This window comes from Pezoporus occidentalis, unplaced genomic scaffold (assembly GCF_034315485.1).
Source record: "Pezoporus occidentalis ecotype Australia unplaced genomic scaffold, CSIRO_AGI_Poc_V1 ctg388, whole genome shotgun sequence".
Taxonomy (NCBI): domain Eukaryota; kingdom Metazoa; phylum Chordata; class Aves; order Psittaciformes; family Psittacidae; genus Pezoporus; species Pezoporus occidentalis.
In genome coordinates, this window is record NW_026915711.1 from 125453 (window position 1) to 147201 (window position 21749).

General features: G+C 62.0%; 1 protein-coding gene across 2 annotated transcripts; it reads right to left on the bottom strand.

Annotated features, from left to right (window-relative positions):
- Positions 1 to 155: 155 nt before the first annotated feature.
- Positions 156 to 18757, bottom strand: CLCF1 (cardiotrophin like cytokine factor 1). Of its 2 annotated transcripts, none has more exons than XM_062632258.1 (3): positions 18558 to 18757; positions 5283 to 5449; positions 156 to 686 (listed from the first exon to the last, which is right to left on the bottom strand). In XM_062632258.1, exons 1-3 carry the CDS (start codon positions 18571 to 18573, stop codon positions 189 to 191), a joined length of 681 nt encoding a protein of 226 aa, XP_062488242.1. In that variant the 5' UTR covers positions 18574 to 18757; the 3' UTR covers positions 156 to 188. The 2 variants fall into 2 exon arrangements, with proteins under 2 accessions (XP_062488242.1, XP_062488241.1); XM_062632257.1 differs by lacking the exon at positions 18558 to 18757 and adding an exon at positions 17672 to 18111.
- Between the last annotated feature and the right edge of the window lie 2992 nt (positions 18758 to 21749).

Genomic DNA, 21749 nt, shown 5'->3' on the forward strand with positions numbered 1-21749 from the left:
CACAGGGATGTGGGGTGCCTGCGGTGGCATCCTCTCGAGGCGCACTGGTGATGCCGAGGGAACGGGGGTGACTTCGGCAGCGCTTTGGGTGAGCCCCCCCCCACCCTCCCCAAATCGCAGCGAGGTTCCCTGGGTCCCAACCGTGCTGAGAAGCCCCATCCCCACCCCACTGCTGCGGCGCGGGCACCTCAGAACCCCCTCGCCTCCATCCTCAGCGTCACCACCGCCGGCGGCACCTTCTTCTTGAGGCGGTTGAAGTCCTTGGCCGAGCGCCACAGCCAGGTCTGCAGCTCCTTCAGCAGCCAGAAATCATCCATCTTCTTTAGGAAGTCATTGGGGGGCCCCCCCCCGGGCTGCGCGGGGACCCCATTGGGTGAGGCTGGGGGTCCGGCGGGCAGCGGGTAGCCGAGGGAGGACATGACCCCCGCGATGCTCAGCACCAGCCCCTGCAGGCTGGAGCAGAAGTGGCCGAGGCGATGGCGCAGCTCGGCCGTGCCCTGCGCGTCCAGCGCCCGCAGCGAGCACAGCACCCGGCTGTAGGCGCGGTAGTTGGCGGCCAGGCGAGCGTTGTCGGTCAGGCCCCGCCACAGGTCCAGGTCCACCGTGGCGCTGGGCACCCGCTCGGCTCGGGCCAGGCGCGGGGGGTTGAAGTCGGGCTCATTGAAAGGGGGGCCCAGGTAGTTCAGCTGGAAGGGATGAAAAGTGGGGAGGGGGGTATGGGGGTGATGGGTGCAGTGCCATGAGTGGTGCAGCTCGAGCGCCTGGGTTCGTGTGCGGCTTGCACCGGGGTCTCTGGGTCCCTCCTGCAACCTGTGTCCACGTGCCCCTCATCCAGGTACCCATTTCTCCCTCATCCAAGTACCCATGTCCTTCTCATCCAGGTACCCACGTCCTTCTCATCCAGGTACCCACGTCCCTCTCATCCAGGTACCCACGTCCCCCTCATCCAGGTACAAATGTCCTCCTCATCCAGGTATCCACGTCCCTCTCATCCAGGTACCCATGTCCTTCTCATCCAGGTACCCACGTCCTTCTCATCCAGGTTCCCATGTCCCCCTCATCCAGGTACCCACGTCCCCCTCATCCAGGTACCCATTTCTCCCTCATCCAGGTACCCATGTACCCCTCATCCAGGTACCCATGTCCTTCTCATCCAGGTACCCGTGTCCCCCTCATCCAGGTACCCACATCCCTCTTATCCAGGTACCCACGTCCCTCTCATCCAGGTCCCCATGTCCCCCTCATCCAGGTACCCACTTCTCCCTCATCCAAGTACCCATGTCCTTCTCATCCAGGTACCCATGTCCCCCTCATCCAGGTACAAATGTCCTCCTCATCCAGGTATCCACGTCCCTCTCATCCAGGTACCCATTTCTCCCTCATCCAAGTACCCATGTCCTTCTCATCCAGGTACCCATGTACCCTCATCCAGGTACCCATGTACCCCTGCCCACATCCCCTGCATCCATGTCCTCCTCATCCAGGTACCCATTTCTCCCTCATCCAAGTACCCATGTCCTTCTCATCCAGGTACCCATGTACCCTCATGCAGGTACCCATGTACCCCTGCCCACATCCCCTGCATCCATGTCCTCCTCATCCAGGTACCCATTTCTCCCTCATCCAAGTACCCATGTCCTTCTCATCCAGGTACCCATGTACCCTCATCCAGGTACCCATGTACCCCTGCCCACATCCCCTGCATCCATGTCCTCCTCATCCAGGTACCCATTTCTCCCTCATCCAGGTACCCATGTCCTTCTCATCCAGGTACCCATGTCCCTCTCATGCAGGTACCCAGTCCCTCTCATCCAGGTACCCACATCCCCCTTATCCAGGTACCCACGTCCCTCTCATCCAGGTACCCATGTCCCCCTCATCCAGGTACAAATGTCCTCCTCATCCAGGTACCCATGTCCCTCTCATCCAGGTACCCACGTCCCTCTCATCCAGGTACAAATGTCCTCCTCATCCAGGTACCCACGTCCCCCTCATCCAGGTACAAATGTCCTCCTCATCCAGGTACCCATGTACCCCTGCCCACATCCCCTGCATCCATGTCCCCCTCATCCAGGTACCCATTTCTCCCTCATCCAAGTACCCATGTCCTTCTCATCCAGGTACCCATGTCCCCCTCATCCAGGTTCCCATGTCCCCCTCATCCAGGTACGCATGTCCCTCTCATCCAGGTACCCACGTCCCCCTGCCCACATCCCCCATCTCCATGTCCCCCTCATCCCAGGTCTCTATGTCCCCTTGTCCACATCCCCTGTCCCCCACATACCCACCATGTCCCAGGCTTCTATGTCCTCCCGTTTGGACATGCCCCCCTCTTTGCAGGTCTTCATGCCCCACTGCCCGCCGTGTCCCCCTGTCTCCATGTCCTACTTGCCCCAGGTCCCCAAGTCCTTCTGCCCACCTTGGTCCCCGTCTCTGTGTCCTCCTTTCCATGTCCCCAGGTGCATGTGCCCACCATATTCCAGGTCTCCACATCCCACACCTTGGATACACCCCCCTCTTTCCAGGTCTCCGTGTCCCCCTGCCAACCATGTCCCAGGTCTCCATGTCCCTCCTTGCCCATCACATGCCCCTTCCCATCAGGTCCCCAGGCTCCATGTCCCCAGAGGGGAAGGGGCCACCATGTCCCATCTCCCTGCCTCCCATGGCCCCAGCCTCCATGTCCCCATCCCCATCCCACCCCAGGCCCCCAGCCCGTGCCCACAGCTGCAGGCAGCACAGCACACCCAGAGGCACCCATGGGTGGGGTTGAGCAGCCCCGTCCCGCACCCAGCCCCACGGTGCAGCCACCCTCGTCATTGCCAGCACCCCAAAAGGCACGGCAGGGCAGAGGTGGAGGAGCCAGCGGGCAGGGACAGGCAGATACAGGCACCCTGCACCCTGCCTGCACCCTGCAACCTGCCTGTATCTTGTACCCTGCACGCTGCCTGCATGCTGCACCCTGCCTGCATGCTGCACCCTGCCTGTACCCTGCAACCTGCCTGGACCCTGCCTGGACCCTGCATGCTGCACCCTGCCTGTACCCTGCAACCTGCCTGGACCCTGCAACCTGCCTGGACCCTGCACGCTGCACCCTGCCTGTATCCTGCCTGTACCCTGCACCCTGCCTGTACCCTGCCCCCTGCACCCTGCCTGTACCTGCACCCTGCACTGCCTGCATGCTCTGCCTACCCTGCAACCTGCCTGGACCCTGTCTGGACCCTGCACCCTGCCTGTACCCTGCCTGTACCCTGCATACTGCACCCTGCCTGCACCCTGCACCCTGCACCCTGCACCTACCCTGCCTGCTGCACCCTGCCTGAACCTTGCCTGCACCCTGCACCCTGCCTGCACCATGCCCACACCCTGCCTGCACCATGCCCACACCCTGCCTGCACCATGCCTACACCCTGCACCCAGGCTGCCCCCTGCCCGCACCCTGCTTGCAACCTGCCTACACCCTGCACCCATCCTGCCTACACCCTGCACCCATCCTGCACACCCTGCCTGCACCCTGCACCCTGCCTGCACCCTGCACCCTGCCTGCACGCTATCTGTGCCCTGCCCACACCCGGGGCGGATGAGCCATTCCCTGGCCTGGGGCGCGGGTGCACCCATGGGAGCAGCAGAGCCCTGGGCCAGGGCGGTGGCATTGGGTGAGGGCAGGGGAGAGCAAACACGTCCCTGCAGGCGTGTGCGGGACACGCGTGTGCGGGAGGCACGGGCAGGGATGGGCAGCGCTGACTGCGCCTTGTGTGTGCAGATACACACGGTGCACACGCATGCATGGGTGTGCGGGCACAGGGGTGTACATGGGTGTGCAGGCACAGGGATGTACACGTGTGTGTGGGCACAAGGATGCGGGCACACTGATGTACACGTGTGTGCGGGCACAGGGATGCAGGCACAGGGGTGTACACGTGTGTGCGGGCACAGGGATGTACATGTGTGTGTGGGCACAGGGATGCAGGCACACTGATGTACACGTGTGTGCAGGCACAGGGATGTACACGTGTGTGGGCACAGGGATGCAGGCACAGGGATGTACACGTGTGTGTGGGCACAGGGATGCAGGCACAGGGGTGTACACGTGTGTGCGGGCACAGGGATGTACATGTGTGTGCGGGCACAGGGATGTACACATGTGTGTGGGCACAGGGATGTACACGTGTGTGTGGGCACAGGGATGCGGGCACACTGATGTACATGTGTGTGCAGGCACAGGGATGTACACGTGTGTGGGCACAGGGATGCAGGCACAGGGATGTACACGTGTGTGTGGGCACAGGGATGCAGGCACACTGATGTACACGTGTGTGCAGGCACAGGGATGTACATGTGTGTGTGGACACAGGGATGTACACATGTGTGCGGACACAGGGATGCAGGCACACTGATGTGTGTAGGCACAGGGATGTGTGTGTGGGCACAGGGATGCAGGTACACTGATGTACATGTGTGTGCTGGCACAGGGATGTACACGTGTGTGTGGGCACAGGGATGCAGGCACAGGGGTGTACACGTGTGTGTGGGCACAGGGATGTACATGTGTGTGCGGGCACAGGGATGCAGGCACAGGGGTGTACACGTGTGTGTGGGCACAGGGATGTACACGTGTGTGTGGGCACAGGGATGCAGGCACACTGATGTACACGTGTGTGCGGGCACAGGGATGCAGACACAGGGATGTACACGTGTGTGCGGGCACAGGGATGCAGGCACAGGGATGTACACGTGTGTGCGGGCACAGGGATGCAGGCACACTGATGTACACGTGTGTGCGGGCACAGGGATGCAGGCACACTGATGTACACGTGTGTGCGGGCACAGGGATGCAGGCACACTGATGTACACGTGTGTGCGGGCACAGGGATGTACATGTGTGTGCGGGCACAGGGATGCAGGCACACTGATGTACACGTGTGTGCGGGCACAGGGATGCAGGCACACTGATGTACACGTGTGTGCGGGCACACGTGCACGCATCCAACCCAGTGCACACCACACGCACGCACACATGTGCACACCCTCCTTTACATGCAGGCAGGGGCATCCCTGGCTGCTGGCAATGGGGCAGCCACTCCATCCCCTTTCCTATGGGGGGCTCCACCTTGTGCTACCCCATACTGTGTGTCCCCCCACCCCATCCCCGTTATGGGGGTGCACAGGGGCACGCACACCCTGTGCGCAGCAGGTCCGGGTGGGATGCGATGAGCACAGGGAGGATAAAGAGGGGACCCCCCCCTCCCCATTGTGGCTTTAGGGTTCGGGTGACCCCAACTCACGTAGGTGCCGGCGAGGGTGCGGAGCTGGTGCTCCAGGTAGCGGGTCAGGTCGTAGGTCTTCTGGATGGAGTGGCCGGGGCCCAGCTCCTCGGTGCAGTTCAGCGCCGGCAGCGCGGGCAGGTGGCAGAGCGCGGCACAAAGGAACGTGAAGATCCCCCAAGAGTCTCCTGCGGGGACACGGAGCCTCAGCACCGGGGCAAACCGGGGCCAGGGACACCCCGGCTGGGAGCACGGGGACGCCGCGGGTTGGGCATAGGGGAGCCTTGGTTGTGGGGATACACAGGGACGGGCTTTGGGCGTGGGGAAACCCTGAGGGTGGGCAGGGGGAGCTGTGGGCATAGGGACACCCCAGATGTGGGCATAGAGACATCTCAGTTGTGGGTATAGGGACATCTCAGTTGTGGGTACAGGGACATCTCAGTTGTGGGTATGGGGGCATCTCAGTTGTGGGTATAGGGACATCTAAGTTGTGGGTATGGGGACATCTCAGTTGTGGGTATAGGGACATCTCAGTTGTGGGTATAGGGACATCTAAGTTGTGGGTATGGGGACATCTCAGTTGTGGGTATAGGGGCATCTCAGTTGTGGGTATAGGGACATCTCAGTTGTGGGTACAGGGACACCCCAGATGTGGGTATAGGGGCATCTCAGTTGTGGGTATAGGGACACCCCAGATGTGGGTATAGGGGCATCTCAGTTGTGGGTATAGGGGCATCTCAGTTGTGGGTATAGGGACACCCCAGATGTGGGTATAGGGGCATCTCAGTTGTGGGTATAGGGGCATCTCAGTTGTGGGTATAGGGACACCCCAGATGTGGGTATAGGGGCATCTCAGTTGTGGGTATAGAGACATCTCAGTTGTGGGTATAGGGACGCCCCAGATGTGGGTATAGGGACATCTCAGTTATGGGTATAGGGACATCTCAGTTGTGGGTATAGGGACATCTCAGTTATGGGTATAGGGGCATCTCAGTTGTGGGTACAGGGACATCTCAGTTATGGGTATAGGGACATCTCAGTTATGGGTATAGGGGCATCTCAGTTGTGGGTATAGGGGCATCTCAGTTGTGGGTATAGGGACACCCCAGATGTGGGTATAGGGGCACCTCAGTTGTGGGTATAGGGGCACCTCAGTTGTGGGTATAGGGGCACCTCAGTTGTGGGTATAGGGACATCTCAGTTGTGGGTATAGGGACATCTCAGTTGTGGGCATAGGGACATCTCAGTTGTGGGTATAGGGGCATCTCAGTTGTGGGTATAGGGGCATCTCAGTTGTGGGTATAGGGACATCTCAGTTGTGGGTATAGGGGCATCTCAGTTATGGGTATAGGGGCATCTCAGTTGTGGGTATAGGGGCACCTCAGTTGTGGGTATAGGGACATCTCAGTTGTGGGCATAGAGACATCTCAGTTGTGGGTATAGGGACATCTCAGTTGTGGGTATAGGGGCATCTCAGTTATGGGTATAGGGGCATCTCAGTTGTGGGTATAGGGGCACCTCAGTTGTGGGTATAGGGACATCTCAGTTGTGGGCATAGAGACATCTCAGTTGTGGGTATAGGGGCATCTCAGTTATGGGTATAGGGGCATCTCAGTTGTGGGCATAGGGGCATCTTAGTTATGGGTATAGGGACATCTCAGTTATGGGTGTAGGGACACCCCAGATGTGGGTATAGGGAGATCTCAGTTGTGGGCATAGGGCCACCTCAGTTGTGGGTATAGGGGCATCTCAGTTGTGGGTATAGAGACATCTCAGTTGTGGGCATAGGGGCATCTTAGTTGTGGGTATAGGGACATCTCAGTTGTGGGTATAGGGACATCTCAGTTGTGGGTATAGGGACACCTCAGTTGTGGGCATGGGAACAGCCTGACTGTGGGCATGGGGACACCTTGGCTGTGGCTATAGGGACCTGTGTGCATGGGGACACGGCAGCTGTGGGTTTAGGGACACCTTGTCCGTGGGTATAGGGACACCTCGGCTATGGGAATGGGGACACCTCGGCTGCGGTCATGTGCACACCTCTGGGTACAGGGACACCCCTCTGTGGCTCCAGAGACTTCACACTTGTGGCCATGGGGACCCCCCAGTTGCGGCAATGGGCTCCCCCCGGCCGCGGGCATGGCACCAACCCCTTGTCCCGGTGCCAACCCGCAAGGGGGGAACCCGAGGCAGGGCGGCTCTGCGCCCATCCCACCCCAACGGAGCAGCTCCCTCCATAGGGCGGCCCCATCAGCCCCGTTATCCCGGAGCGAGGGGAGGGGGGGGGTTCTGACCCCTCTGGGCTCCCCTCCATGCGCCGCAGCAACAATCCTTTATATGGTCCGGAGCGAGCGCGGCTCGCGGCATTCCCGCTGGGTTATATTTGGGCACGGCAGCACCGCAGGCAGCAGCACGGGGGCAAAGGGGGGACCGAGGGGGCTGGAGGCTGGGAACAGGGACACGGAGCGAGGCCGGGTCCCCACGGCGGGCAAAGGTCGGGATGGACCCGGCCCCGCTTCCCGGCATCCGGATGAGCCCTCGCGCGTCACCGCTCCCCGTCAGCGGCCGCCGGGAGCGGCCAAGAGCCGGTGACGCACGAGGGTCCCCCGGGGACACCCCCCCCCAACACACACACGCGGGATGGGGGTGCCTGGGATGCACCCCATGGCTGGGCGGTGGGATGGGGGTGCCTGCGGGACAGCCCGCGGGGGAGCAACAGGCGGCTTGAACCTGGGGTACAGCCCGCGGGGGAGCAACAGGCGGCTCGTACCTGGGATACAGCCCATGGGTGTGCAACAGGCTGCTTGTACCTGGGGTACCCCCTGTGGGTGTGCAACAGGCGGCTCGTACCTGGGATACAGCCCGTGGGTGTGCAACAGGCTGCTCGTACCTGGGGTACCCCATGCAGGCGTGCAACAGGTGGCTCGCACCTGGGGTACCCCCCGCGGGTGTGCAACAGGCGGCTCGTACCTGGGGTACCCCCTGCGGGTGTGCAAAAGGTGGCTTGTACCTGGGGTACAGCCTGCAGGTGTGCAACACACTGCTTGCAGGTGCAATACAGCCTGTGAGCATGCAACACACTGCCTGTACCTGTAATACAGCCTGTGGCTGTGCAACACACTGCCTGTACCTGTAATACAGCCTGTGGCTGTGCAACACGCTGCTCGCGCTTGAGATACACCCTACGGGTGTGAAACACACTGCCCATGCCTGTAACGCACACTACGAGTGTGCAACACTGCCTGTACCTGTAATACAGCCTGTGGCTGTGCAACACACTGCCTGTACCTATAATACAGCCTGTGGCTGTGCAACACACTGCTCGTGCTTGAGATACACCCTACGGGTGTGAACCACGCTGCCCGTGCCTGCCACACACACTATGAGCATGGAACACACCGCTCACGCATGCAGTACACCCTCTGGGCATGCAACATGCTGCTCCCAGCGCTATGGGTGTGCAACGCATTGGTTGTACCTGCAGTACACCCTTACAGGCGTGCACCACGCTGCTCACGCCTGCGGCTGATACACCCTATGGGCTGATACACCCTATGTCACACCTCTGACACCTACCCTGGGCCCGCAGCGCTGCTTTCGGCTGTAACACACGTCAGGAGCACGCAACACACCGCTTACTCGGGGTCCACCCCACAAGTGTGCAGCGCTCTGCTTGTACCTGCAGTACACCCCCCAGGCGTGCAACACACACAGCCAGGCAAGGCACCGCGCACCAGCACGCGAAGCACCGCGTGTGCGTGTGATGGAATGTGCAGGTGTGCCATACAACATATAGGTGTGCCATACAACATATAGGTGTGCCATACAACATAGAGGTGTGCCATACACCATAGAGGTGTGCCATACAACACATAGGTGTGCCATACAACATATAGGTGTGCCATACAACACATAGGTGTGCCATACAACACATAGGTGTGCCATACACCACAGAGGTGTGCCATACACCACACAGGTGTGCAATACAACACATAGGTGTGCCATACACCATAGAGGTGTGCCATACAACATATAGGTGTGCCATACACCACATAGGTGTGCCATACAACATATAGGTGTGCAATACAACATATAGGTGTGCCATACAACATATAGGTGTGCCATATACCATAGAGGTGTGCCATACACCATAGAGGTGTGCCATACAACATATAGGTGTGCCATACACCATATAGGTGTGCCATACACCATAGAGGTGTGCCATACACGATATAGGTGTGCCATACAACATATAGGTGTGCCATACACCACATAGGTGTGCCATACAACATATAGGTGTGCCATACACCATAGAGGTGTGCCATACACCATAGAGGTGTGCCATACACCACATAGGTGTGCCATACACCATAGAGGTGTGCCATACACCATAGAGGTGTGCCATACAACATATAGGTGTGCCATACACCACATAGGTGTGCCATACACCATAGAGGTGTGCCATACACCACATAGGTGTGCCATACACCATATAGGTGTGCCATACACCACATAGGTGTGCCATATACCATAGAGGTGTGCCATACACCATACAGGTGTGCCATACACCATACAGGTGTGCAATACACCTTATAGGTGTGCCATACACCACATAGATGTGCAATACACCATAGAGGTGTGCCTTACACCACATACATGTGCCGTACAACACAAAGGTGTGCCATACACCACATATGTGTGCAATACACCACATATATGTGTCATACACCACAGAGGTGCGCCATAAAACACAGATGCGCCATACACCACATACATGCGCAATACACCACATACGTGTTCCATACACCACATACGTGTGCCATACACCACATACGTGTTCCATACACCACATACGTGTTCCATACACCACATACGTGTTCCATACACCACATACATGTGCCATACACCACATACGTGTTCCATACACCACATATGTGTGCCATACACCACATATGTGTTCCATACACCACATACGTGTTCCATACACCACATACGTGTTCCATACACCATACAGATGCCCCATACACTCTATAGACGCCCCATACACCATACAGATGCCCCATACACCATACAGACGCCCCATACACCATACAGACGCCCCATACACTCTATAGATGCCCCATACACCATACAGACACCCCATACACCATACAGACGCCCCATACACTCTATAGATGCCCCATACACCATACAGATGCCCCATACACCATACAGACACCCCATACACCATACAGACGCCCCATACACCATACAGACACCCCATACACCATACAGACGCCCCATACACCATCCAGACGCCCCATACACCATCCAGACACCCCATACACCATCCAGACACCCCATACACCATACAGATGCCCCATACACTCTATAGATGCCCCATACACCATCCAGACGCCCCATACACCGTGCCCGCCCCGCCCAGCCACGTGACGCACGGTGACACGTGTGTGACACACGTGTGACGCACGGCGGGGCGCAGCCGGTGCCGCTGTCTTGTGCGTGCGAGCGCGGTGGGGCGGGGGGGGGGGGCACGTTCCGGTGACTCACCCGCCCCCGGTGTTTGCTTTGGCCCGACCCCCAAAATCCCAGAGCGGGATTTGCACCAGCCCTGGCGCCAAAGCAAACACAGCCGGGACGGGAAGGACGGGACTGGAGGGGGGGGACCGGGATCGGGACCGGGATCGGGATCGGGACCGGGATCGGGACCAGGATGGAGCCGCGGCCGCTCCAGGCACGGGGCTGAGGCACAGAGAGGGTGAGGAGGAGGAGGAGGCCGGGCAGAGGAGGTGGCGGCCATGGCACAGTGGTGGCAGTGGCACAGACGTGGTCATGGCACAGTGGTGTCCATAGGGCAGACATGGCCATGGCACAGCAGTCAGGGTGGTCATGGCACAGTGGTTATGGTGGTCATGGCACACAGTGGTGGTCATGGCACAGTGGTGGCAGTGGCACAGACGTGGTCATGGCACAGTGGTGTCCATAGGGCAGACATGGCCATGGCACAGCAGTCAGGGTGGTCATGGCACAGCAGTTATGGTGGTCATGGCACAGTGGTGGTCATGGCACAGTGGTGGCAGTGGCACAGACGTGCTCATGGCACAGTGGTGGTCATGGCACAGTGGTGTCCATAGGGCAGACATGGCCATGGCACAGCAGTCAGGGTGCTCATGGCACAGTGGTGGTCATGGCACAGTGGTGGTCATGGCACAGTGGTGGCAGTGGCACAGACGTGGTCATGGCACAGCAGTTATGGTGGTCATGGCACAGTGGTGGTCATGGCACACTGGTGGCTGTGGCAAGGACATAGCCGTGGCAAGGACATAGCTGTGGCACAGCAGTGGTGGTGGCCCTAGCACCATAGTGGCCATGAAACAGTGATGTCCATAGGACAGACGTGGCCATGGCACAGCAGTCATGGTGGTCATGGCACCATGGTTGCCATGGCCATGACACAGCAGTGATGATGGCCCTAGCACCATAGCATCCATGCTACAGTGGTGTCCATAGGACAGACACGGCCATGGCACAGCAGTGGTGGTGGTCATGGCACAGTGGTGGCTATGGCACCATGGTGGCTGTAGCACACACATGGGCATGGCACAGCAGTGGTGGTGGCCCTAGCACCATAGCGGCCATGGCACAGTGGTGTCCACAGGACAGACATGGCCATAGCTCAGTGGTGTCCATAGGACAGACATGGCCATGGCACAGCAGTGATGATGGTCATGGCACAGTGGCATCCATAGGACAGACACGGCCATGGCTCAGCAGTGATAGTGACCACGGCACACTGGTGGCCATGGCACTCACATGGCCGTGGCACAGCAGTGATGGTGACCACACCACAACACCGATGGTGGCTGGGGCACAGCCATGGCACAGTGGTGTCCATAGGACAGATATGACCGTGACACAGCAGTGATGGTGCCCACACCACAGCACCAATGGTGGCTGGGGCGCAGCCATGGCACAATCACAGCCATGGCACCATAGTGCCCACAGCACACCGATGATGGCGACCATAGCACATCCCTGGCAGGGCACTGGCGTTATCCCCGCAGCAGCAGCCGTGCAGGGAGGCGGGAGCGGCGCAGCTGGATCCCGGTGACGTCGGAAAGGAAGAGCCCGGAGGCTTTCAAAACCGACCCTGGAACGCGGCCAGGATGCTCCCGGCCCACGTAAGCAGCTCATGGAGCGGCTGCCCAGGGTCACTGCATCACCCCACGGCACCCACAGCGAGGGGCTGGCCTTGGGTACCAGCGGGCGCCAAACGGGTACCACGGGCATCCCTGATGCGTGTGGTGGTGGGATGGCGGATGGAATCCGCCATCCCACCACCACACGCATCAGGGATGCCCGTGAAGCCTTTCCATCTCTTCCCCCCCCACACACCCATTGGAGGTGGGAATGCCGCCACGGAGCCGGGTGAGCTGTTCCCTGGGCATGCTGTGGGCAGAGCTGCAGAGGTCAGGAGTGACCACAAAGCTTCCCAAAAGCTGCTTTCCCGAAAGCCTGGAGGAGGGGGGGGGGAAGCAATAGGGAAAAAGGGGGGGATCCTCAACACTGGAGCTGCTGGGCTGGTTTCCCAGGGCTCCTATGGGATTGTGGCTGTGGCACTGGGGATAAAGGATTCTCAGTGCAACCCTTCTCGTTTGGCAGCACCAAGGGGGTTTGGGGTGGTGATGCTCAATGGGGCAAGGACAGACACCGTTGTCATCAGGCTGGTGGCATTTAACCCCACTGGGGCATCATATGGGCCCATAAGGGTGCTCATGTGCCCCATAGCCAAGCATCGGTGTTGCTGACGTCCCTGGTGGCATTTAACCCCATTGCAGCATCAGACAGGCACAGCAGCAGCCCATAGTGGGGCCACGAGGATGCTCATGCACCCCATAGCCAAACATCGGTGTCACTGACGTCCCTGGTGGCATTTAACCCCATTGCAGCATCAGAGAGGTGCAGCAGCAGCCCATAGTGGGGCCATGAGGATGCTCATGCACCCCATAGCCAAGCATCGGTGTCGCTGATGTCCCTGGTGGCATTTAACCCCATTGCAGCATCGGACAGGCACAGAAGCAGCCCATAGTGGGGCCACGAGGATGCTCACGCACCCCATAGCCAAGCATTGGTGTTGCTGATGTCCCTGGTGGCATTTAACCCCATTGTGGCAACCTATGGGCACAGCAGCAGCCCATAGTGGGGCCATGAGGATCCTCATGCACCCCATAGCCAAACATCAGCATCGCTGACATCCCCGGTGGCATTTAACCCCACTGCAGCATCGGACAGGCACACAAGCAGCCCATAGTGGGGCCACAAGGATGCTCACGCACCCCATAGCCAAACATCGGTGTTGCTGACGTCCCTGGTGGCATTTAACCCCATTGCAGCATCAGACAGGCACAGCAGCAGCCCATAGTGGGGCCACGAGGATGCTCATGCACCCCATAGCCAAGCATCGGTGTCGATGACGTCCCTGGTGGCATTTAACCCCATTGCAACATCAGACAGGCACAGCAGCAGCCCATAGTGGGGCCACGAGAATGCTCATGCACCCCATAGCCAAGCATTGGTGTTGCTGACGTCCCTGGTGGCATTTAACCCCATTGTGGCAACCTATGGGCATAGCAGCAGCCCATAGTGGGGCCACAGGGATACTCACGCACCCCATAGCCATTGATGTCCCCAGTGTCCCCAGCCGCTGCCCCCCGCATCACCACCAGCATCCCACCCGTGGGCTCTGCCTCCCATCCCATGGGGTACCACCACCACCTGCCCGCTCCCCCCCTAACCATCAGCCCTTCCCATAGACCCCACGGGGCCCCTCATGGCCAAGCCCCCCCCCCGAGGGGCACCCACCCCCCCCCAGAACACATGGCCCCACATCCCCCCCCCCTCCGCGGCCGTGCCTGCGCTCGCAGTGTTTACATCCTGTCTCCTCCGTGTGTTTATAACTGCGGCCGCGCACGGGAGACTCCGCAATGAGCCGGGCCTGGAATCCCCATCCGGCTCCAGCCCGCTGGAAACACCCCCGCCGGCGCGGGGACAGGGGGGGGAACCGGGCCCCCTAATCCCAACCAGACCCCGCTGCCCCGCACGCACACCCGGCCCGGCGCGGGGACGGCACCTGGGAGCTGTGGGAGGCGTCCTGGTGGGCTTCCCAGCATCCCGATGGGGACCCGGAGAGCCTGGATGTGCCTCCGGTGGAGCAGGGGAACCCCCCCCAGTGTTTGCCTATGGGGCACTGAAGAGCTTTGGGGGCACGTCCCGGTACCCCAAAGCCACTGCCATCATCGCTGGCATCACCCAGCCAACAGCCACCATCATCAGCATGGGACCAGCAGCTCCCCATGTCCATGCCCTGATGCCCAAACCGGCCCCATGTGTCCCTACAGCACCCACCACCATCAACATGGGACCAGCAGCTCCCCATGGCCACATCCTGGTGCCCAAACCAGCCCCATGTGTCCCTACAGCACCCACCACCATCAACATGGGACCAGCAGCTCCCCATGGCCATGCCCTGGTGCCCAAACCGGCCCCATGCGTCCCTACAGCACCCACCACCATCAACATGGGACCAGCAGCTCCCCATGGCCATGCCCTGATACCCAAACCAGCACCATGCATCCCTACAGCACCCACCACCATCAACATGGGACCAGCAGCTCCCCATGGCCACATCCTGGTGCCCAAACCAGCCCCATGTATCCCTACAGCACCCACCACCATCAACATGGGACCAGCAGCTCCCCATGGCCACATCCTGGTGCCCAAACCAGCCCCATGCGTCCCTACAGCACCCACCACCATCAACGTGGGACCAGCAGCTCCCCATGGCCATGCCATGGTGCCCAAACCAGCCCCATGCGTCCCTACAGCACCCACCACCATCAACATGGGACCAGCAGCTCCCCATGGCCACATCCTGGTGCCCAAACCAGCCCCATGTGTCCCTACAGCACCCACCACCATCAACATGGGACCAGCAGCTCCCCATGGCCACCTCCTGGTGCCCAAACCAGCCCCATGCGTCCCTACAGCACCCACCACCATCAGCATGGGACCAGCAGCTCCCCATGGCCATGCCCTGATACCCAAACCAGCCCCATGTGTCCCTACAGCACCCACCACCATCAACAGGGGGCCAGCAGCTCCCTATGGCCACATCCTGGTGCCCAAACCAGCCCCATGTCCCTACAGCACCCATCACCATCAGCATGGGACCAGCAGCTCCCCATGGCCACATCCTGGTGCCCAAACCAGCCCCATGTGTCCCTACAGCACCCACCACCATCAACATGGGACCAGCAGCTCCCCATGGCCATGCCCTGGTGCCCAAACCAGCCCCATGCGTCCCTACAGCACCCACCACCATCAACATGGGACCAGCAGTCCCCACAGCACCCACCTCCCATATGGCCACATCCTGGTGCCCAAACCGGCCCCATGTGTCCCTACAGCACCCACCACCATCAACATGGGACCAGCAGCTCCCCATGGCCATGCCCTGATACCCAAACCAGCCCCATGTGTCCCTACAGCACCCACCACCATCAACATGGGACCAGCAGCTCCCCATGGCCATGCCCTGGTGCCCAAACCAGCCCCATGCATCCCTACAGCACCCACCACCATCAACATGGGACCAGCAGCTCCCCATGGCCACATCCTGGTGCCCAAACCAGCCCCATGCGTCCCTACAGCACCCACCACCATCAACATGGGACCAGCAGCTCCCCATGGCCATGCCCTGATGCCCAAACCAGCCCCATGTGTCCCTACAGCACCCACCACCATCAACAGGGGACCAGCAGCTCCCCATGGCCATGCCCTGGTGCCCAAACCGGCCCCATGTATCCCTACAGCACCCACCACCATCAACAGGGGACCAGCAGCTCCCCATGGCCATGCCCTGGTGCCCAAACCGGCCCCATGTATCCCTACAGCACCCACCATGATCAGCATGGGACCAGCAGCTCCCCATGGCCACATCCTGGTGCCCAAACCGGCCCCATGTGTCCCCACAGCACCTTGGCCAAGCCCAGGCCACCTCCATCACCACCAGCCACGTGCCCCAGCACCGCCGGCGCTTTGCTGGCACAAGCCAAACCGGCTGCTCCCCAGATGTGCCATCTGCACCCTATCATGGTGCTGGTGATGCTGAACAACCCATGGCACCCTATGCTACGCAATGGGGTGCCCATAGCACAGCACAGAGGGTCCGGGTGCTGCCCTGGGGAGGGGTGTGGGGTGATTTATGGGTCCACGGAGCTCAGTGCCACTTAACAGGGCATAAATCTCCCCCCCCTCAGCCCGGCCCTGTAAGCAGAACCCTTTGCATTTCCCTTCGGAGGTTGCTCGCTTAATGCAGCCCAGATGTGCACCGCCACCGTGCCCGGGCAGCCGGCTCCATAGGACCGGGACCCCGGGGCGAGCTTGGGGTGACCCCGGTTGGGGATCCCCCAGAACAAGGGAGCGGGGTCGGTGGCGGCCGCGCTCTCACCCTAAAACCCCATCGGGGCTCTGCGGCCCCGTCCCCGTCCCGTCCCGCAAGGCCCCGGTACCGGTTGTGCCGCCGGTGGCGCGGCCCCGTCCGGCGGGGCCGGAGGGAACGGGAGGGCAATGGAGGCCCCCGGGGCTCCCGGCCTCGCTTTTCCGGTTCCCCGGCGCTCGCCCCGCTTTGCCCCGTCCTGCGTCACCGCGGGAGCCGCGGCCAAACCCGGCGCCGGCCTCGTGGTGCCCCGGCCCCGGTCCCGGTCCCGGTCCCGGTCCCAGCGGGTGGGAGCCTCCCGGCGCCCAGGATTTGACCTTTTAAGGGGTTTTGCAGCCTTTTCCCGCAGGAGGAACCCCGCATCCCGCCGGGGCCGGCCACGGGCACCCCCGTGGAGGCCAAGGGGACAAAACCATCCCGCGGTCCCGGCCGCAGAGGGGACGCTTCCTCAGCACCCCCATATCCCGCTGCTGCGTCCCGCAGGAATCTCGTTCGTTCCAACCAAAGCGTTTCCGAACCCAGCCCCGAAATCCAGTCCCGGGGCAGGAAAAGGACCTTTCCCGACCCCCCTAAATCCCAACGACTTTCGTTTTCCTCCCCTTCTTGTCAGTGCTGGGCTTTAATTCTCCGTGCTCAGCGGCCGTTCCCTCCCTGGTAATCACAAACATGCATGGAAAAGAGGGAAAGAGAGAAAGGGAAGGGGGGGGGGGGGAACAACCCACCCCCAACCAACCAACTAAACCCAAAACCAGGAGAGGAAAGGGGGGGAAAGCCTTAAATCAATGCCAAAAGCGAGCCAGACGTTTTAATCACATCAAATTGGAATCAGCAGCGGCTCGGAAAGGCAAAACCCCCCTGTTTCCCCCATAGCAAACAGAGCGCAAGCAGCCCCCAGCCCCGGCCCCGCTCTTACCTGAGAGCTCCCCAGCAACATTTAGCATAGTCGGGGTGCAGGGAGAGGGTTTTTTGGGGGGGCAGAAGGAGCAGAGGCCAAGCGGGGAGCAGCCCGAAGCAGGGGCTCGGCGCTGGCTCCGGCCGCTGCCCTGGCTCGCTTTGGCTTTGGGGTTGGGTTTGGTGCTTTGCTTTTCCTCCTCCTTGTCCCTGTTTGTTTTGGTCTGGGCTTCTTGGGGGTGAAGTGGCCAAAAAGCAAAGAAAAGGAAGTTTGGGGCTGGGTGTGTTTGGAGGGGGGGGGGGTTGGTTGGTTTTTGGGGACGGGGTCGCACCAATGCTCCGGTTGCTTTCGTTCGCTGCTCTATTTCCCCCCTCCCTTTTCTCTTTTCCACCTCCTTTGCTTTGCTCTTTTGATTGGTGTCCAGGAATGCGAGGATAAAACCCGGAGCGCTTTCACCCTCCCCGCGCTGCCGCCCTCCCTCGTCCTCCTTCGGTTTCCCTCCTGCTTCCCCTCCCGATTCCAGGGTTAAGCAGAACCAGGTTGCTTTCAAGAATGTATTTGATGGGGTTTGTACACAAGAGCGGGCTCCATTCATTCCCTCCCCTCTCCTTCGCCTTCTCTCCCGGCCTTTCGGCCCCTTCCCCATTCCCTTCGCCTTCCTCCCCATCCCCGGGGTCCCGGTGCCGAGGTTGGAAGCTGGAACCGAGCCTCGGTGCGGTGGGGAAAGAACGGGAAGGGGGAAAAGGGGAAGGGGGGGATCCGGGGGTGCTGCCCCCCGCTTCCCGTTCGCTCCCTCCCTTCGGTCCTGGCTCCCGCACGGCTTTTGTTAGCGGCCGGTGCGGGGCCGGTGCGGCGGGGAACGGGGATAGAAGGATCGGGATGAGGGGGGGGGATGGATGTCTCGTACCTGCTCGCAGCTCCATGCGGGACAGAGGCGGGAGCGGGGCGGGGGTTCCGTGCTCGGGGCTGCCCGGGTCCGAGGCTGCGGTCCCGCAAACCGGACCGGGACCGGGACCGCGGCTCCCATTTGCCGCCCGGAGCCCTTCTCGCTTCTTCTCCTCCCGACGCACAGAGCCGCCGCCGCCGCCGCACGCCGAGAGCCCGGTCCCCCGGGGAGGGGAAGGGGGGGGAACGGGGGGGGAAAGGGGGGGGGGGGGGTCCGGGGAGAGGAAGAGAAGAGGGGGGGGGACGGGACGGGGCGAGGTGCGGAGGAGCCCGTACGGGAAGGGGGGGGAACGGGGGGTGCCAGCCTGACCACCCCACCCCCCCCCTCCCAGCACCGACCCCCCCCCCGGGACCGGGGAGGAGCGGCGGAGACGGGAACGGGGGGGGGGGGGTTGCAGTCCTCGGGTGAGGGGCTCCCGAGGGGGGGCACGGACAAACGGACCCCCCCCCCTCCCCTTAAACCCCGGTGCTCCGGTTCGGCGGGGACGGGACGGGGCGGCCGCAGGTGAGCGGGGCCCGGCGAGGGGAGCGCGGCCGTCGGGGCTCGGTGGGTTCCGATCGCGACGCAGCCACCGGCGATAGAAGCGGAGCCCGCAGCGGGGCTCACGGGTGGACGGGGATGGAAGCCCCCGGTCCCGCACCGCACCGCAACCCCCCCCCCCCCCAAGCCACCGTCCCGCATTTGACGACCCCGTTAAGACGAACCCTGGTCGGGGCGGGGGGAACTTGGCCGTGACCGCAGCCGCTTCCCCCCCTGCTGTGAACGGGGCAGAGCCGCGGGGCTGAGCGCGCTGCAAAGCCCGTGCCCTGCCCCGCACCGCGGGACCCCCCCAACGTCCCCTTCCCCTCCTGCCCCAGCCGTGGGTGCTGCCAAGGGGGCGAAGGGAACCGGGTGTCCCCCGTCCCCCCCCCCGGCCTCCCGAAATAAGGAGCTTTGTTTAAAACAAAGGCGCTGGGAGCGCCGGGAGGTCCGAGGCGGGTTCGTGTCGGCCACAGCCAGGTCCGAGCATTCCCGGCTCCGTTCCCGGCCGCGATCGCATCCTCCCGGCTCTACGCGGGGTGCGGAGGAGCGGGGTGAGCGCTTGGAGCGATGCCACGACCCTGCCTTGCTCTAAATCCGTCGGGATTCGGAGAGCTGGAGCCACCAAGCCCTGGGTTTTAGGGACACCCGGTAGGGGTAAACCCCACACGGACACACACAGAGCGGTGGGGCCGGGGTGGTTTATGGGGTGGGAAACATGGATTCGGTGGGGAATCCATGAGGAAGCACCCAACACACGTGCACCAGGGCGATGGGGGGGGGGGGGAGGTCCTCAGGGTGCTGCTCCAACCCGGGTGCTCCCTATTGAGGGGTCCCATTGAGACACAGAGCTCTTGGGTGCTCGTTCAGGGGGTGCTGCAGCCCCATGGGTGACAGAGGGGCCGGGGGGATGGAGCTGCCCCACCTCGAGCACTGGGAATGCCGCATCCTCCCTCCCCAGCAGCCTGCGGAGGTGGTGGTGGGGGGAAGGTCCCCACTTCCAGCCCTTGCACAGCATGGGGCCGTTCCCGGTGCAGGGGATCTGATTTCCCCCTTACCCTGAGCCAACAGCCCCCTGCCAGCAGCACGGAGCAGCCTCCACGGCCTTGGGGATGTGGGGCGGGAGGGGGGGGGAGGTGGTCCTGCTTGCTCTGCCCCCTCCCAACCATCATCATTGAGGTGGGTTCTGGTGGCGTTTCCAGCTTTGTGGCTGCAGGGATCACCTGGGAGAGAAGGAGCAAGAGGAGGGTGATGGGGAACACGGCACAAGCCCCCCTCCATCACCCAATGGATGCCCCTGCCCCGGGACAAGGGGGGCACTGGAGGGCTGGGAAGCAGCATCCTCATCCTCATCACCCTCCTCCTCCTCCTCCTGCGCTCCAGGCCCTGCGCCAGCCCCGGGAGGGGGGGACAAAACCGCGACCCTGCTGCCCCCGGGCCACGTCACCAGCGCGGAGCTGACCTCACCTTCATCCCCGCCGGCGCCGCCGCCTCCCACTGCTGCCCTTTGCGGCCGCTGCTCCCCCCCACAGCTCCCTCCCGGGGCCCTGCCTGCTCCTACCTGCTCCTTCCATGGCCTCCAGCACCATTGGTACCCATGGGCCGCCCCCCAGCAACAGGGGGGGTGCCCGCAAGGAAGCTCATCGCCAACCCCAAAGCACCCACGGCCCCTCCATGGGGTGAGCCGTGGGCACCGGCCCCGCTCCTTAAGGGGGGTCTCAGGGCGTGGAGCAGCCATGGAGCCCCACGCCGGTCCCTTCCCAGCCGCCCCACATCCAGCTGCGTCCGTCTGTCTCGTGCCATGTGCTTGGGATGGGAGCCACCAGCAGGATGGGACACGCAGGGGTGACAGGGGCCAGTTCCCAGCCTGTATCCAGCTCAATCCCGGCTGGATGGAGGTGGGGGGGACGGGACACGACACCATGGGGACCAGGAGGGGTGCGCGTGGCTTTGGCCACCGCGGAGGTGTCTGTGTCACGAGCGCAGGCAGCTGCGTCCCATCCACGGCCCCATAAAACGCAGACCCCGAGGCCAGAGCCCCTCCTGGGGACAGCAGCTCCAGAGGAGCCCGGTGGCTGTTCCAGGGCTGGAACACACGCACGAGCCCTTCCTCCCCTTGGGAAGAAGGGAGGAAGGGGCCGGGAGCCAGAGATCCCAATGGGGCTGGACCCCAAACCCCGGCCAAGGCAGGGCTGGGAGCCCCACAGGCTCCCCATGCACACAGATACGTGCAGCACGGCCCCATGGGGGGGGGGTGTTTGTGTACCTGGAGGGGATGCGCTGCCGAGGGGCGTCGGGTCCGGATCCAAGACGTGGAGCATCCGGAGAGGCACCTGATGGGAAGAGGAGGAGGAGAGGCTGAGGATGCCGGGGAACGGCTCCGTGCCCCCTTCAGGTGCCAGCCCCGCTCCGAGGCTCCATCCAGGGGCCCCTCTTTGGTCTCTGAGCGCAGGAGGAGGGACTTGAGCCGGCGCTGAGCCTGTCACAGGCTGTGACCAGGGGTCAGCTCCAGGCCCCTCACTGCAACAGAGACCTTGAGGTGCTGGAGCAGGGCCAGAGAAGGGCAGTGGAGCCCGAGTGTGATGGGGCAGCCTGGCCTCAAGGCTCCATCCCGAGCCCTTGCTCCAGGTTGGC

Coding starts and splice junctions, on each gene's coding strand:
- CLCF1 (XM_062632257.1), bottom strand. CDS start 17,699: ATGCTAAATGTTGCTGGGGAGCTCTCAG. Junction 5,450..17,671: donor TGTTGCTGGGGAGCTCTCAG/GTAAGAGCGGGG, acceptor GTGTCCCCGCAG/GAGACTCTTGGGGGATCTTC. Junction 687..5,282: donor GCACCCTCGCCGGCACCTAC/GTGAGTTGGGGT, acceptor CATCCCTTCCAG/CTGAACTACCTGGGCCCCCC.